The sequence below is a fragment of the Nasonia vitripennis genome, chromosome 4, assembly GCF_009193385.2.
Source record: "Nasonia vitripennis strain AsymCx chromosome 4, Nvit_psr_1.1, whole genome shotgun sequence".
NCBI classification, from domain to species: Eukaryota; Metazoa; Arthropoda; class Insecta; order Hymenoptera; family Pteromalidae; genus Nasonia; species Nasonia vitripennis.
In genome coordinates this window covers 20881824-20897755 of record NC_045760.1, presented here as the reverse complement: position 1 = coordinate 20897755, position 15932 = coordinate 20881824, and the positions used below count along the sequence as shown (strand labels likewise).

General features: G+C 47.9%; 1 protein-coding gene across 5 annotated transcripts in view; it reads right to left on the bottom strand.

The window, feature by feature from the left end:
* Nucleotides 1–15932, bottom strand: part of LOC100121199 (carboxylesterase clade L, member 6) — a 51002-nt gene that overhangs the window by 13741 nt on the left and 21329 nt on the right. For 3 of the 5 annotated variants that reach the window (XM_031928896.1, XM_031928898.1, XM_031928897.1), the window contains exons 4-13: nt 11837–11989; nt 10980–11168; nt 10463–10548; nt 9852–10048; nt 8648–8765; nt 7641–7898; nt 7235–7392; nt 6694–6824; nt 5527–5816; nt 4063–4505 (exon numbers count right to left, since the gene is read on the bottom strand). In XM_031928896.1, coding sequence (XP_031784756.1) covers nt 4063–4505; nt 5527–5816; nt 6694–6824; nt 7235–7392; nt 7641–7898; nt 8648–8765; nt 9852–10048; nt 10463–10548; nt 10980–11168; nt 11837–11989 — 2023 coding nt within the window. The other 2 variants (XM_031928899.1, XM_031928900.1) reach the window with 2 other exon arrangements.

Below are 15932 nucleotides of genomic sequence, written 5' to 3'. Positions count from 1 at the left end.
TCGCGTGGCTTTAGTGTGCGCGTAGCGCGGTTGAGCGCTTTTCATCGATCTATATTCCATTACACGCGTAAGAGAGCCACGCGCGCGCTTCTTGCACTACTCCCTACATAGTGCATCGTATTCGATTTGACGAGGAAAACATCTCCTCCGCTGTGGCGCAGCTGAGAGAAACGAGAGAGAGAAGAAGATGCCAATCGATTGAATATAGCCAAGTCATTCGCGACCGTTAGATTCTGCTCGATCACCGCGTGCTATACTATGCCGCTTTCGAGGATTGAAAAAGGCTACCGGCATTTAACCTATCGTTAGGGGATGCCATTATCGAGTTACGCGGAAAACTGAATTTGTTCCCTCTCATCCGGTGCTCTCCCACATTCGCAGCTTGGTATGTTATATAATAGCTGCAGTGATACAGCCGGTACGTATACACTGAGAAAAAACACAGTCGTTTCTGCTGTAAAGCCCGGTGATTTTAACCGTTCTGCCATCGTAACGACTGTTCAGTAAGAACAACGGTGTGCCACTGGTAGTTTTGGAGAGTCGCCTTTCGATAGCCTCACCTTTGTTTTAGTACGATTTTCGGGCCGCTGCTGGAGTCCGAAAATCATCGGCACGGAACTACACATCGTTTCGAGGAGTGGGAGCACAGGCTCGTGCCGAGGGTGCCCGAGACTTTTTTTAGTAATACCGCGTGATTTTCGCTCTCCTTTCCGGGAACGCAGCTATAAAAAGTAGCTATATCAAAATACGACTACTGGAATAATAACTTTTCACTGGCTATACCGAGAAGTGGAGAAAAAGGGCAAGCGTTGGCGAGGAATCATTGAGGCGATGTGTATTCAGGGAACCGTGCCGTAAACATCGCGGCGAGCGAGAGCAAACTGATGTATCTGCGCTCGGAGTCGGTGAGAATATTACAGCCGCCCTATATACATCCAATATTACATTATACGTATATCGATGTGAGTACCATCGCGCGGACTATTTTCTGCGGAACAAAATTCATGAACGGACGTATGTGCGGCCTTTCAATGCGCGCGATGTAGAGAGTCTTTTAGATGAATGGATTATATCGCAGAAATTTTCGCAGCTGCGACGCAATTAATCGCGCGCACGCCCAAGAGAGAGAGAGAGAGAGAGAGAGAGAGAGAGAGAGAGAGAGAGAGAGCTGACGATGGCCCTATTAAGCATAAACTGATAACGCCACGCTGCGTTTAAGGCTCACTTTGACAAGAGTAATTGATATTTCTAGTATGAATTTTGCGATTCATTAGCTCGTAAATATGCAGAAGGGTAATTATAAAATTCGATCCCCCTCGTTTGGATCGTCGCAGGTGTATAGAAACAGCGAGTCACGGTAAATTCAGCCCGGCCTAAACCTATTTCAATATGCATAATATTATAGCGGAGCGTCACGCGCGAGTCATATTCCAGTCTTACTCGCATACAACACCTCACCGTTTTTAGAACTGGATATTATCCGCGCTATTCCCAAAAGTGCAAAGCGTGCATCTCCGAAAGGGCATGAATATTCATCACCGCTTGAGAAAATGAAGAATGTGCACTGTTTCAAATACTGATGCACTTATTTCAAGACGATCGCGTCACTTATTCTCTGATTCATTAAAATGTTTACCTATCACTGTGAGCAGTGATACTAATAGCTGTTGAAAGTCGGGAATTGCATTTGTTCACTATAGGCATCAGTGATCGTGATTTTACCATTCTATTTACGAACGTCAATACCAACCACCGGAATCAGTCAACCTTGCACTGTTAGCAAAATCCTATTGAAAGCTCTCATTGGCGAGTGCCACCAGCATTTGAATCATCAAAGCGCCGCCACTGAGAGCTTCTTCGCTGCATCGACCTATATAGCAATTTTTTGAATCTCCGCGGAAAGACTCAACCATCACCAGCCGAGAAAAGACTTGCCTCGTTCAAATATATAGACGATACCAAGGTACGAGATCGTCAACCGGCTTTGCATTGTGCGAATTAAAGCTGAGCGCGCAATGTATAGCGAGTGGAAACGCGAAGGGTTGCTCGCTCGCTCGCTCGCGAGCGCAGCAGCGTCTCTTTTTAAAGGAGCCTGTAATTGGACCGGCTTCTCTCTCTCTCTCTCTCTCTCTCTCTCCCTCTCTCACTCTACACTCGACTGCTCGACTCCAAACTATACCCGAGCTGCAGCAGCAGCAGCAGCGCGAAGATGGCAAAGTCGCGTCGGCGAGCTCTGGACAAGTGCCCTCGAATTGAGCCCTCGTCGCTGCCGCTGCTATACTGCCTCCTTCTCGGCTCGCTCGTCCAATTAGGCAAAGTCGGAAAAGACACATACACATCCCTTTCTGGCTCTCTTGGCCCGATGGGAATCCCCCGTCTCTTTCTCTTTCTCCGAAGTACCACGCTAGTGGGAGTCTTTTCTCGAGGAGTAAGTCGCGAGAAACCTGGCTAATGGATTTTTTCGTCTCGGGCCACCGTCTTGCTGCTGCTTCTTCTTTTTCCCCCTCGCGGACCGAGAGACTCGGGGAGAAGAAGTCGCTCGTGCGCGCGCGCGGCGAAGCTTTCTGCCTCTTTCTTATGGAATACATACCCACCTCGAGATTTTTTCCTTCGCCCGGCCGTCTGCGGAATTAAGGCTGACACGTAATCAGCGCTTTTCATTAAGAGCGCGACTGCGCGGGGTTTATCCGAGGCTGACGCTGAATTTCGGCACTGATTTCGCGATCGCGTCTCGAGGCTTTTAATGGATTTTTTTCTCCTCTGCCGAGTTTCGCGCTCAGTCGCCGGGGTGTTCCGCCTCGGTTTATCGGGTTATTTCTCTCATCCAATCTCTCGAAGCTCTAATACTCTCTCTCTCTATCTCTCTCTATCTCTCTCTCTCTCTCTCTCTCTCTCTCACGCGCGCGCGCTCGCAAGCTATTCGTCGACGACGAACGTTTTCTCCGACGAGGTTGAAGAAAAGAGGCGGCGGGAGAAGAGCGCTCGAGGAAGTGAGATTGATAAGTGGGCCATGGTAATGGCTGCGAACATGTCAACAAACAAACAGGCCCTGGCTTCTGCTGCACACCTAGAAATCTTTTTAAATCTATTCGAGGTCGCCTAGTGCCAAATTTAAACATTTTTTTCTTTTTCATACCGCGATCAACAACGAGACACATTCAATGTATGCAGAGAGAAATATGCACACTTAAAGTACCGCGAAAGCTTGAATTGAAAAAAAAACTTTAATTATGGTCATTCAGGTAACAAGTCTCGTCGTATTCCACTAGATTTGTGGTGTCGTATTTTAATACTTAGAATAATCTTCTCTGTGAATTGTGAATGTGTTTAGTTTGAATAAATTCAACGTTACGTTAAATTCACGCCGAAAGCACCCTCGACTCAAACTCGTGCTCAAATTTCACCCTCGTTAGATATCGCCCTTCCCCCCCCCCCCTTGTTACACACTGTACTTTTTTTGACAAGTGCCTGTAAAGACCCGTTTTCATGCATATAGAGTGAATGGTAAGTTGCGCATTTGGAGTCGTAAACCACTCTCTTTCAAAAAATATCAATATTTTTCAAATATTTTCAATAATTTTCATAAATTTGATTATTTTTGAGTGTTTTTGAGTGTTTATGAGTAGCGGGAGGGAATGATTCCCTCCCGCACGCTCGAAATGAGCAGCTTGCCATTCACTTTAGAGGCATGGAAACGGGTCTTTTTCATTCACGTGTTAAGAAAAAAAAATTTTCTCGCCTCACTCGCTATTACTACATGCGAAATTAAACAACGTCTTTATTTCTCTCTTCTATAACTCTCGGCGTTTACACAGCGTGAGAGACTCGGCAGCGTAAGCTGGAAACGACATGTCATTTCTGCGAATCCAATTTTCGAGCGAAGAAACCGGCAATTCGTTCCCTCTCTATACTCGCATTTTCTCGACGACAAGATTTTAGAAAGCGCGTCGTTCCACTCGCCCGGGAACAAAGAAGCGTATTTACGCGCAAGTCGTTTCCACCTTCTCGTACAGTGTATACACATATATAGGCACAAGTCAGAGAGTCCACCTTCTGATATACCTTTGCACGATTTCCTGCTGGATCCATTCCCTGACCTTGATCCTGGTGTCTATGGTGGAGGACGAATTTTCCCGGGACCTTCTGCCGAAGTTCGAGTTGTTGTCGTAAGCCTTGTCGTTCTTGATAAGCTCCCTGATGTCGGGCTTGCTGGCGCTGTTACAGTAGCCCAGTTCTCGATCTCTGCCCTTGGACTTCTTGGCCAGCGCGACAGCGGCGGCGTCTTGAGCCAGCCCACCTCCAGAGTTGATGGACGCACTGGAGGTTGGGCCCGGAGGGTTGCCGCTGCCAGAAGCTTTTTTCTGCATCCGCTGGCGCTTGTGATAGAGGTAGACAAATACCGTGGCGTTGATCAGGAGGAAGACGACGCCAAAGCCAATTACCAGAGAGACGGCCGAGGTGTTCTTCAGTGAGCCGCCTCTGCCATTGTCGTCGCTGTCGGATTTCTGAAACAGGACAATCGAGGAGATTAACGCTTCATACACCAAGGACTCCTTGCTATTATGTCTCTTGCTTTGGATAATAGTCTGTTTGATCTTAAGCCCACGACTGTAATGTACGATAATTGATGCGAGATGCGCCGCTGCTATGCACATGTTGCTGATAATAATTGCTTCCCTGCGGTATAGAGGAATCCATCATGTTTGCGGACGCAACTGCGCTGACGATGATCATTCGGAGATTCATGTCATCAATTTTATCAAATTAAAGTATATTTTACTCGCCGGTGCAGCAATTATTATTTAGGAAGCTTTGTAATAGTAAAACTTTCGACTTCATTGAAAACACGTTAGAAACACATTTTGAAGTGTTTGGAGTTAGAATTACGTGTTTTTAGAAAATGTCTGTAGGGATGTGTGTGTATTTATACCGTAATATATTTCTGGAACTACTCCGTCAATATCAATGAAATTTGACATGTGTGTATATATATATATACACACACACACACACACACACATATATATATATATATATATATATATATATATATATATATATATATATATATATATATATATATTGGATTCTGAATTCGGGAAATGCAGTTATTTTTGATTTTGCCAACTAGTTTTCATTCTCTCGCCATTTTTTGATTTTTGAAAAACTCTATTTTGCGTTTTTTTCAATCATCCCATTATTACAAACAATTCAGCTATAGTGCATTTGAAAGAGAATAAAATGTGCGTGAAAAGTCAATGGTAAGTATTGTTATTACATAGAAAAGTTTTGTATTTGTTACAATCCTATTGCGATTAACCTCCCATTCGCTGTACATACTTAAAAAGGGCTTATTATTTGCACAACTCCATCACGGCTGTAATTAAAGCAACCGTAGGCAATTTCGAATAATCTCGCCTCTTCATCGGATTCGAAAAGCCAGAAAATCTAAGGAGCGATATGAAAGAAAAAAGGTAGCGGATTCTAAATTGAAAACCGAAAGAAGAGCCTGCACATCATACTCACATCGGGCTTATCGGGCTCGCCGTCCCCGAGATTCGACGGCGGCTCGGGCATCTGTCCGGCAGCTCTGCTCGAGTTATCCCTGGCGACATTGGCCGGGGGCGCGGGCGGCGACGTAGCGAAGCTCCCGTTGGCGTAGTCGTGGTCGAAGGCGTCGAGGAGACCGGGTCGGGGCCTCCTGCTGGTGGCGGCGTCGCTTCCCGGCTTGGGTCTGCGCAGCAGCCTCGGAATCGCCTCGTTCCAGAAGTCCATTTCCGCGGCGCGATAACGCCGACCCAGCTGCGGTGGCGTTGCTGCAAACGTTTCTCGTTGTTGTTGCGCGTGCACAGCCACTCTTTTATTTCAGGAAAAGAGAGAAAGGGGGGTGGGAGGCTTCGCGAGAGCGCAAAATATCGGATTCCCCCCGGAGAGCCGCGGAGGGGCGGATCCGGGTTAATGTCTGGATTATCGGAGTTGCGTTTTGAGAGGCTTTCGATGCGCGCGGCTTCGAGTGCGCGGCCCCGGCCCGTCGCTGCGATATTGTGATTTCGAGCGCACCGAGATTTTTCCCTCCACCCTTTTGCCGATGGGAGTTTAATTAGGCTATGCAAATCAGCGGAAATTTCAAGGATAGCATTCCGGATTAACCGCGGCATTCGAACTATGCGCCCGATGTGTGCCGCGGTCTGCTACAATGTTCTATCGAGCCTAGGTCAGGGGAAAAAGGTCGGCTCTTTTGTCGTACCGCACTAGACTTTCGTTCCGCGAAATAAATACCATCAGCGTCGACTTGCGAAGTCTGATACGCAAAAAGGAGAGCAAATAGTACTTGTCCACGGGAATAAGTTCAGGCGCGAAAACGAGCGAAAAGCGAGTTACTTTAGCAATTTGTCCAGAATCGCTCAATGAGCCTTGGCGAAAGACGAGCAGCAAATTATACGGCCGGAGCAATTAGCCGAATGCGCGCGTGGCGCGCGGCCTCGAAATCGAGCGGTGCTGGCGGTCGTCGGTGATGTAGAACGCGTGCGGCTGCGATCGAGCCCCTCAATTATCAATTGCCAATCGCGCTAATGCTCGTGCCCGCTCTTACACGGCTGGAACGTGACCCGCTCATAATGCGGTCAAAGATGCAGCGCCAACTGCCCTCCCCCCCCCCCTCCCCCTCTCTCTCAGCTCTCGCTGCCGACTTACTCAGATTAAAGTACGTCTGGTTCTCGGGGTCGTACTCAGGCCAGTCGATGTGGTACCTCGAGGAGCTGGGCTTGTACTCGTCCCTTAGGTGAGACAGCCGACGGGGCGGCGGTCGCAGGTTGTTCGGATTCCTGTGAATTAGAGAAACAAGAAGGTACTATCTCCCGAGCGCGAGAGCAAACTTTTCCGAGCTTTCTGAGTAGACTTGATTCGGTCCGAGCGATATTAATTTACGATCGCATGCAGTGCAGGAAGAAGTCTGTTGGACACTTGCGCGCTAGTTTTTCCTTCGCCTTATGTGAAGTCGTGGGGTCGTTCGTTTGCGTGACGGAGGCTTTCCCGACTTCTCATTTCCTCGTCTCGAACTTTTGGTCCACCGATCCAAATGCATTACTCTACCCGATTTAATTATTTTCGCTAAATGCAAAGCTTGCGAGTATACCGTCAAATCGCTCGATTCAAGAATTCAATGGCTAAAGCGAAAAACTGAAAAATCCCAGCGCAAAAGCGTCGAGCAAGAACGCGTCAAGCCCTCTCTCACCCGTAATAGGCGAAATTGCACCACCAGTCCATAATATCCTTTGACAGGAGCTCCTCGCCCTTATCGTATGGTCCGTTCAGGTGATATCCCTCGCCGCCCAGAGGCACGCCCAGGACGTAAGGCAGTTCCTCGCCGTGCACTGTGCGCCGGATCTGTTGCTGAAACGTCGACGTTTTTGAATGTCGCGCGAGCCTTTGTTGACGCGCAGGACTTTGTGAAATTCAGCTCGGAGCTACGACCGACTGCGGATTCGATGGGAATGGCATTTGGCGAGGAGCGAAGGACTTTGCTGAGCTGGTGACGAGGGATTTCAGTGAAGCGAGGATTAGCTCTTTTTCCAAGCGTACTAGAGGACTATCAGAGAAAAAAAATGAAATGTTTGCGAAGCAATGTCTCTCATACTCACGTTCATCTCGGAGTCGTCCCTGATGGATCTCGTGTGCGAGAAAACGTACATGTAGCTCTTGGGATTGGCCCTTGAGTGGAGGTTCCCCGTGGCTATTAGGGGCGCGACGACCCCGCTGTCGGAGACGACCTCGAGAGCGAGATCGCGATTGCGCTGGTACTCCGCTCCGCTCGTCGAGCGGCTCTGCCTGCGCTTCGTCCCTTTGTAGTGCTCGAGAACTTTTCGCAGAATCAGATCGGGCTCGAGCTCGTGGGTCGCCTGTGAAAATCGAGAGTCCGCGCTGCACTGCCGGCTCTGTACGTACAGCCTCGCTACACATGGTTATCTCCCTCCGTTGAGGAGAGAGACAGCATGTATGCACACGGGTCATCGGAAGCTTCGATACCGGCGATGGAAATGCGAGATCCGTGTCGAGAGTCGAGGACACGCTCACCGCCACGAGAGAGCTGATTATTTCTGTCCGATATAGCTACAGCGGCAGACGCATTCTAGTGCTGTCGATTAAAGCTATAACGAGGCCGCCAACAATTTTGGAATGCGCGTGGGCTATTTCGCTTGTTAACTGTAATAAAAATGCTGGCAAAGGCGAAAATGATAGCAAATAGTAAAAACCCGACACGGTCGGACCACGCTCCTGAGCATTGGTACTGCATATAATGGACGCTTTTATGAAACGAGAAAACACGTATAGTATGGATAATTAAATCAATAAATACGAAGATTATTCTCTAAGCTAGTAGTTTAAAAAGTAAAAACAAACACGTCAACGATTAAACGGCACATTGTTGCGCTACTACCAGGATGCGAATAATGGCATTAGCATGATTGACTCGAAATTCCCCGTCGAAAATGTTGCGGCGTACGCCGTAAAAAACGAGGACTCGAAGGAAAATTCCAAAGCAAAAGGCATAATACGTGTGCGGGTCGGATACAGGCGCGAAATCGCGCGCGTCGCATTTCCGGAGCCAGCCGGTTGGTGCGCGTGTCTTGTGGCACGATTTACCTACCTTGACGCTGTCGCGGATGAATTCGTCCCGGGCGGAGTTGGACAGTCCCTCGAGTAGCGCCACTCCCGGCAGTGCGTGGAATTTCTCCAATTCCGTCACGCCGTACATGAGGTCGAACCTGCAAAACAATGCCATGTGGCCTGTCCGTGTGTACACGAGCCGACATTCCCAGGCCGGACTTTTAACGTGCCGGCAACTTGCCGGAATTAGTAGAGTCGTGCACGCACCCACACACACACACACACACATATATAGGCCTCTCTTGTGTACCTTGGCTGCGCTTTCTCGGATGGAACAAAGTTTCGCTGCGGCGGAGAGGACTGGGTATAGCGGCATTAACGATTTTAAAAGTTGCGCGCTCCCCAGCGGGGAACTGTCTGCCAAGTTTGAGGACACTGGATTGCAACTGTGGCTCGGCTGCTCCGTTTGATATATTATGACCGATCGGACGAATTTTTCAAAACGCTCGATGCATCGAAATAATGTAACTTGCGCGTTGCAAACGTCAATATTGTTTGGGACAACATATCCTGCACTCGAGCGTGTATTGATCACTTGTAAAACAAAACAAACTTCATCAATCCGTATTCACAAGCCGCAAGCGTTCAGCATTTATTACCAGATCCCTGGAAATGCATATTATTATTCACACCGTCGACGGCAAAATCCACCGCAGCGAGTATATTAGACGAAAGAGTAGAGCGACGCGCTTGACTTGACTCTCGCAGCGGTATTATACGAGTTAATTATATGGGCTGAGCATTCCGCGAAAATTGAATTTCCGCGCTCGTGGCTCCCTACCGCTCTCTCTGTCTGTCTGTCTGTCTGTCTCTCTCTCTCTCTCTTTCTCTCTCTCTCTCTCTCTCTCTCTCTCTCTCTCTCTCTCTCTCTCTCTCTCTCTCTCTCTATCTATCTATCTATCTTTCTCTCTCTCTCCCTCTCTGATTCAGCGGCGCTCCAGCGAGCCCGCTCTCGGCTAAATCGAATTTTAAATAGCCCGAATTCCGGGCTCTCGAATCTCCGGCGTTCCCCTCCTGCAACTTATCATCAAGATTCACTCTCGCACCCCCCCCCCTCCTCCCCATCTCGGCAGTATTTAATTGCAGGCGATTAATAACCGCGCTTCGAGAATCCCCAGCAGCCGCGAATATTTATGCAAACTAGGCGCGCGGCCCAACGAAATCTGCCTCGATAGATCGCGTACCTGGCGAGACGTTCGGCATTCTTCATCAAGTTGACCGGCTTGTCGGATATGACAGCCGAGTCGATGAGGGGCGCGAACGCCGGCACGTATTTCGGCGGGTACAGCTTCACCGAGAGCAGCTTCTCAACCGGCCGGATCTTCAGGCACGCGGCCAGCTCGTCGTCGTTGCTCTGCGGACAGTTCAGGGCATGTGCAACCTGGTGGAAAGTAAACGGCTTCATTTCTTTTGTATTTTTCACTGAGAATAAATCAACATGCGCGGCGGCCATGTAATTCGTCGACGCTTTCATGCAGCGGCTAAATAAATGGAAAATTGCAATATACGCGTAGCGCGCCTCACATCCACGCGAAAACGTTAAATTTATTGTTGATCGAAATAAAACGAAATTAATGTACACGGTTCAGCTTCGCGTGAATATTTCAAATTATTTCTACGCGACGCAAGCAACTCGTGCGTTTGTGTGCGTTTTCGTTCGTAAACTGAAACAACACTCCGGGCGGAATAATGTTTTCGTAATTCCGGAGCGTTACACGGTTCGCAGTGCAGTATGTAGCGAATAAACGAATAAGCGCAAGAAAGAAGATTAAGGCCCCCACCGCAAGACACCCACCTGTTCCGTTATTTGCAGAGGAGCTTTGCCAATCGCGTCTGGATTAAGGGCAGAGCCGGACATGAGAACGGCTCGCTTGAACATACCTGTAAAAAAGAGGACATAAAGAACCGATGCGGAGCACTCGTACGTGCGGGTCTGGCGTCGAGTGAAAAAGGATATAGCGCGGCGGACATTGAATGATACATCAGGGTTTTTTCACTCACCAGCTTCGCCGTTGCAACAATGCGATGCTACTCTTGTGATTGCGGATGAAAGACGTTCAACGGAAAACGATTATTCGCGCTGTCGGAATAACAGCTTTCCTCCGATAATCAATAGACTGCCGTACTGTGCGGCAAAATCGAAACAGCAACAAAGCCCGACGTACGTATTGTAGATACATTCAAAGTTGCAGCAGCGGCGACGGGAGCAGCAGGAGCGCGCGCGCTTCAAGTAAATGTCCACACAGCGAGATAGAGTGGATCGCGAGAGCTATAGCTCGCCTCGTCTCGTATCGGCTGCGGGCTATACTGACCGTCTGTAATAGGGCTAAGCAGCAGTAAATTGACGAAGACGGCTCCGGTACCGTGGCCGACTAGGGTCACGCTGCTCGGGTCCCCGCCGAAATGGCCGATGTTCTCCTGGAGCCAGGCGAGTGCGGCTATCTGGTCGAGCAGGCCGAAGTTGCTCGCGGTGTTGTCCCTCTTGCCGGGCCGTAGGAAACCTGCGGGTGTACATGGTCGGGTGCAAAGTGTGGGTGAGCGAGAGACTGAGAGGGAAAATCTCGGGGGATGGGGTGAGCTGCCGAGGACGCGAGTTCGGCTATCCCTCACAAAAGGGGATTAACGACGGAGCCGAGTCGTCGGGAGGCATTATTGGGTTTGGCTAAGGTTATTATACGAGCGAGGCAAAAAGTGGCGCGGGTTTGTCTCGAGGACGCAGTGCACATAACGACTTACAAGCCTCCTACAACCGGCGAAGAACTGCATGCCATCGCGCTTCTCGAGTTGGAACGGTACGATAGAGCGAGCGCGTGGTGCGTTCGAGAGCAGCTATAACGCGATTATTAATTAGACGAAACGACGTTAGGAAAATCGCGCGCGCGTAGGAGGACGAGTAAAAGCTTTCAGCCGCAGGCAGCGCGGAGCGCCGCTCGAAAATCACCTTTAAACTTACCGGCGAGGATAACGCCTGGACCTCGCCGCAGGATTACCGAAAAAGGGGCTAAAAGAAAAAAATAGGTGCAGCGAGCAACAGCGCCGCGCAGAGTCTGAGAGGCTTTCCAAAAAGCTCACGCAGTTCCCAGCCCCGCGTCGGCTGCCGGGGATTTTCATTAATAGTTGCGAATAAATTGAGTTACACCGCTGCTGCGCCTCGAGACGATCATTTTACCTAAAATACCCAGTCGAAAGTTGACAGTGACGAAAACGACGTTGCCGTAAGCCGCTAGAACGCTGCCGTTGTATGGGTTTCCGCTGTTCCACTCGTAGCTCTCCCCGTGGATGAACACCATCACCGGAAACTTCTCCAAGTTGTTTCTCTGACCTGAAAGTAATATTGACCAGTTGTATTGGATTATCAGTAGTACTTTTTAAAGAATTCACATTTTGTGTGTTCATCGTGTACCTATATATACCCTATATTCTAGAGCTTCACAGGGTTTCACCAACTCCCGCCATTTTCACGTGAAAAGACGTTATTTAATGATACCTATACGAATTAAATTTGCGTCGGTTATTCCCGATTTTCACTGAAATGGGCTTTTCCCGCACAGCACCCAGGTAGAAATGTGAACGGTTATATTCAGCCGATGTTTCACTTATTTAAACGAAAAACCGCAAATGCGCCGCTTAAGATTTAGCTGAAAAATCGTTAAATTGAATAGAATTGAAGTTGGGAGAATTTTTTGGGTTAGGAAATCACTCTGGCCTCATGAGATAACTGCAGTTATGCATTTTTTATTATATGCTAATATTGGCTGATTGACCATAACATGCTTTCCGAAACGAGACTTTGTAAAAAATGCTAGGATTATATTTGAAAAATTTATATTTACATTTTTTATTTTTTGAAACGTGACAATATAATAAGGAGGATATATTTGGTTCAGAATTTGCGACGGTAAGTTCATCAAATAGTTATAAATTCATGCTCATACAATTTTCCACTCATACAAACATACACACAGTAGGATTGATCATGCGATGATGATCGCTGTTAAATTAATATCACAGACGACTTTCTTAATAATTATGCGTTATACGCTCGTCAAATCTTGCGCGACGCTCGCAGCGCGGCCAAGTTATGATTACAATGAATCAACCTCGAATCTTATTTTTATGTTAAACATTTACTCACTGACTGCTACGGAATTCACATACTATCTCGCACAGGAATCTAGTGGCTATAGGTCTTGGTGTTTTGGATATGATGCTTTCGTTCGCAGTTGGTCCTGGCGATGCTATGTGCGATCTTCAGCATGCACTGCACTGGTCAGTAGCGGGCACCCTTCTCGGGTTTTTGTGATGTGTACGTCGTCTGGATTTCTCTACAAATTTAAATGAGAAACTGAAGCGTCCTTCTGGGTCTCACACAGCGTTCTGGCGATGCAGCGCGTAGATTTTCCTTAAACTAGTCCGCGTCTCACACACACCATTATTCTATACGCACACACACGTGCTTGGTTCTCCCTACTCTTCGTCTTTCTTTCTCGGTATCGAGGCGTCGTTTAAAATCAAATCAACTCTGGAGTAGGTACGATCCGTTACAACTTGTTTTTCTGGTCTTGTGTATGGAAAGCGCTTACCTTTAAAATGCATACAGATGAGTTTCATACGCGCGAACCTGTGCCTGAAGCTGCCGCGAAGAACCAAAATCACGAGAACCCCAAAATCTAACCCAACATGCTTAACATGCTATTTAACTGCGATTGTCAGCTAGGTTTTCATTTAAATTCAGTTGAGTTTAAACTAAAAGCGATTAACTATTAAGCTCGTAAAGATTTTCGCTCGTTAAATTTCTGTACCATTTCTGCAGCGAAACAGAGTTACTCTTAAATGAATTTCCCATTCTACGTACTCGTGCCAGTTTTAAATTTGACGAAAGATACTGGAAACAAAAGATAAAACTGAAATGGCCCGGTTCCCTTGTCTGTAGCAAGCCGCTCCGAGCCTTTCCAGGGAAAGTCGTCTCACTCTTCGGACTTTAGAGAGTATTTTCATGGAATGCGTATACACTGCACTCGATGACATTTCGTACACTGTGCAGGGTATGAATCTGAAAAATCTTCCCGATTCACTGGACCAAGAGCTTGACCCCCGCACACTTCCTCAGCCCCGTTATTAACGGCTCTCGAAAGCACCGGTTTTTTCGCGCCACTCACAGGTGCTTTCCCCGGCTCGGGCTGCCTCCATTATTCAGTCCAAGGTGATAGTTCAAAGGATTATCGTACAATTGCGTCTGGCTCTCCGGCTGTATGTGTACGTACGAGCGGCGAAAAGAATGAGCCGCGCGAAGCAGCGGCAGCAGCACACGCGGCCCGAATAAATGAATGTACAAAGGGGGCGAGAGATGAGAAAGGAGAGGAGGCATAGAACTCGCCGGTCATTGTGCGAAACAGCGAGCGCAGGGTCAGTTATTAAAAGCTCCGGCTGCAGGTGTGTCGCTGAATAGGTGTTCCGCCCCGCGCGACGGAGTTCCAAGAGATTTTATTGTTAATAATTCAGCGAGTCCGTGTGTCTCTTCATTTTTTTCCTCTGCTCCTTTCTCGTCGCTCGCCTTGTTATTTCGCGTGAATGTTTATTAGCAGGCGGCGAATAGAGGGGAGAACTGCTGCCCCGGTGATCGTCCGACCGAATTCGCCTTCTACTACTTACGAGCTCTGCTCGCACGTGACGCACGTCTTTTTGCGTTCCCGCTCGGGTCGGAGAGCCCGCGAACAACGAACGAAAGCAGAAAGAGACTAGCGAGGAATACGCAGGGGAGCGTGGGGCGTCCCTTTGGCCACTTCTCCCGCTGCGGGACAAGGGGGCACCTGCAGCGGCTAGCTTTTTGCGATCCTTTTATGCAAGGTGCCGGCCATGAAAAGGGAGAGGAAAAAGTCCGAGAAGAGAGGAAAAAAGGAGGGACGACGCGCAATTGAATCGTCTCTGAAACTTCGGCCCCGGCGTTTGTTCTCGCGCTCGGTCTGGCGGCACTACTCCTCTTATTATTATTTGATTTACATTTCGCGCTCCACGATGAAAAACTTTCTCTCGCGGCCTGGCGGAAAACTTTTGATTTATACGGGCATAATGGAAAAATGAATGAAAATTCCCGCCACCGGCTACGGCCTTTTTTCGCTGCTACCTATAGGTACGTATACGTGTACATATACGTGTACGTACCTACAGGCGGGCCAGTATGCGCCGAGAGCTCCTCCACGGGTGTAAACACCAGCAGGTGGCTGCGATGGTCTAATATTTTTCGGGAAATGCCGAATTTGTTATGCTAATGGACGGGATAAATTTCTCATCGCTCCGATGCGTCGCCGGGCCGCAAGGAGACGCAGGGTGCAGGGTATGGGAGAGGGCACGAACGCTGAGTGTGCATGCGTCGAAAAGTTGCGAGCGCGATGGACGATCGAAAGGACTAGGCGCTCACCTTACAATTTTTCTCGAAGAGCAACGAGCTCATTAGAGAGCAGACTTACAAGGGTATCTCTTTGGAGTTTTCGTCATCTTTCGTCTTCCAAAACTTCCATAAATAGACGATTGCTCTAAATACAGGCATTAGCTTATAAAGTGTGAATTTTCACGCTTTTCAAGATTACCTGATACCGAATCAATTAGTTTTATCCACTTCCTTGATACTGCCTTCAAGGTGTATTAACATACACCAAGTAATGTGACTTTTATGCTTTCAATCAGTTCTTTCTAATCTACTAAGGTATATCATACCCAATCATGGTGCTTTCGAATACGATAAGCATTCGTCTTCACTACAAAAATTCTTAACAAAAGCAGAACACAATATACCTATCACAAACAGATTTTCGTATGCACCGATGAATTATTTGTCCGATGGTGAATAGTTAATTAATCGAGAAGACTAAAGTTTGGGACTTCCAAATAAAAGAAAAAAAATAACCCGCGGAACAATTTCAAGCTATCGTTCAATCTTTTCAAAAAACACAGTGCTGACAGGCTCGGGGCTCAAATATTGGCTGACTCATTCCCGAGAAGCGCGGAGAGACGCAGACGACGACTGTAAATAACGAAAAATAAGCAGGAAGAAAGAAAGCGCAGGAAAGCTCACCAATCGCCGCGCTTTATAAACTTAAGCTCCGCGTGAGGGACGAGCCACTTGGCGCGTGTGCATCAAGGGAATTTCAAAAACGCGTCTATACAGATGTACTTTGCGCTCCTCGGGTATTATTTTCCTTCTACGCTCGAGGCGCATAAATTAATAGTGCATAATTAACATTTCGCTAGAGACGAGTTTTATAATT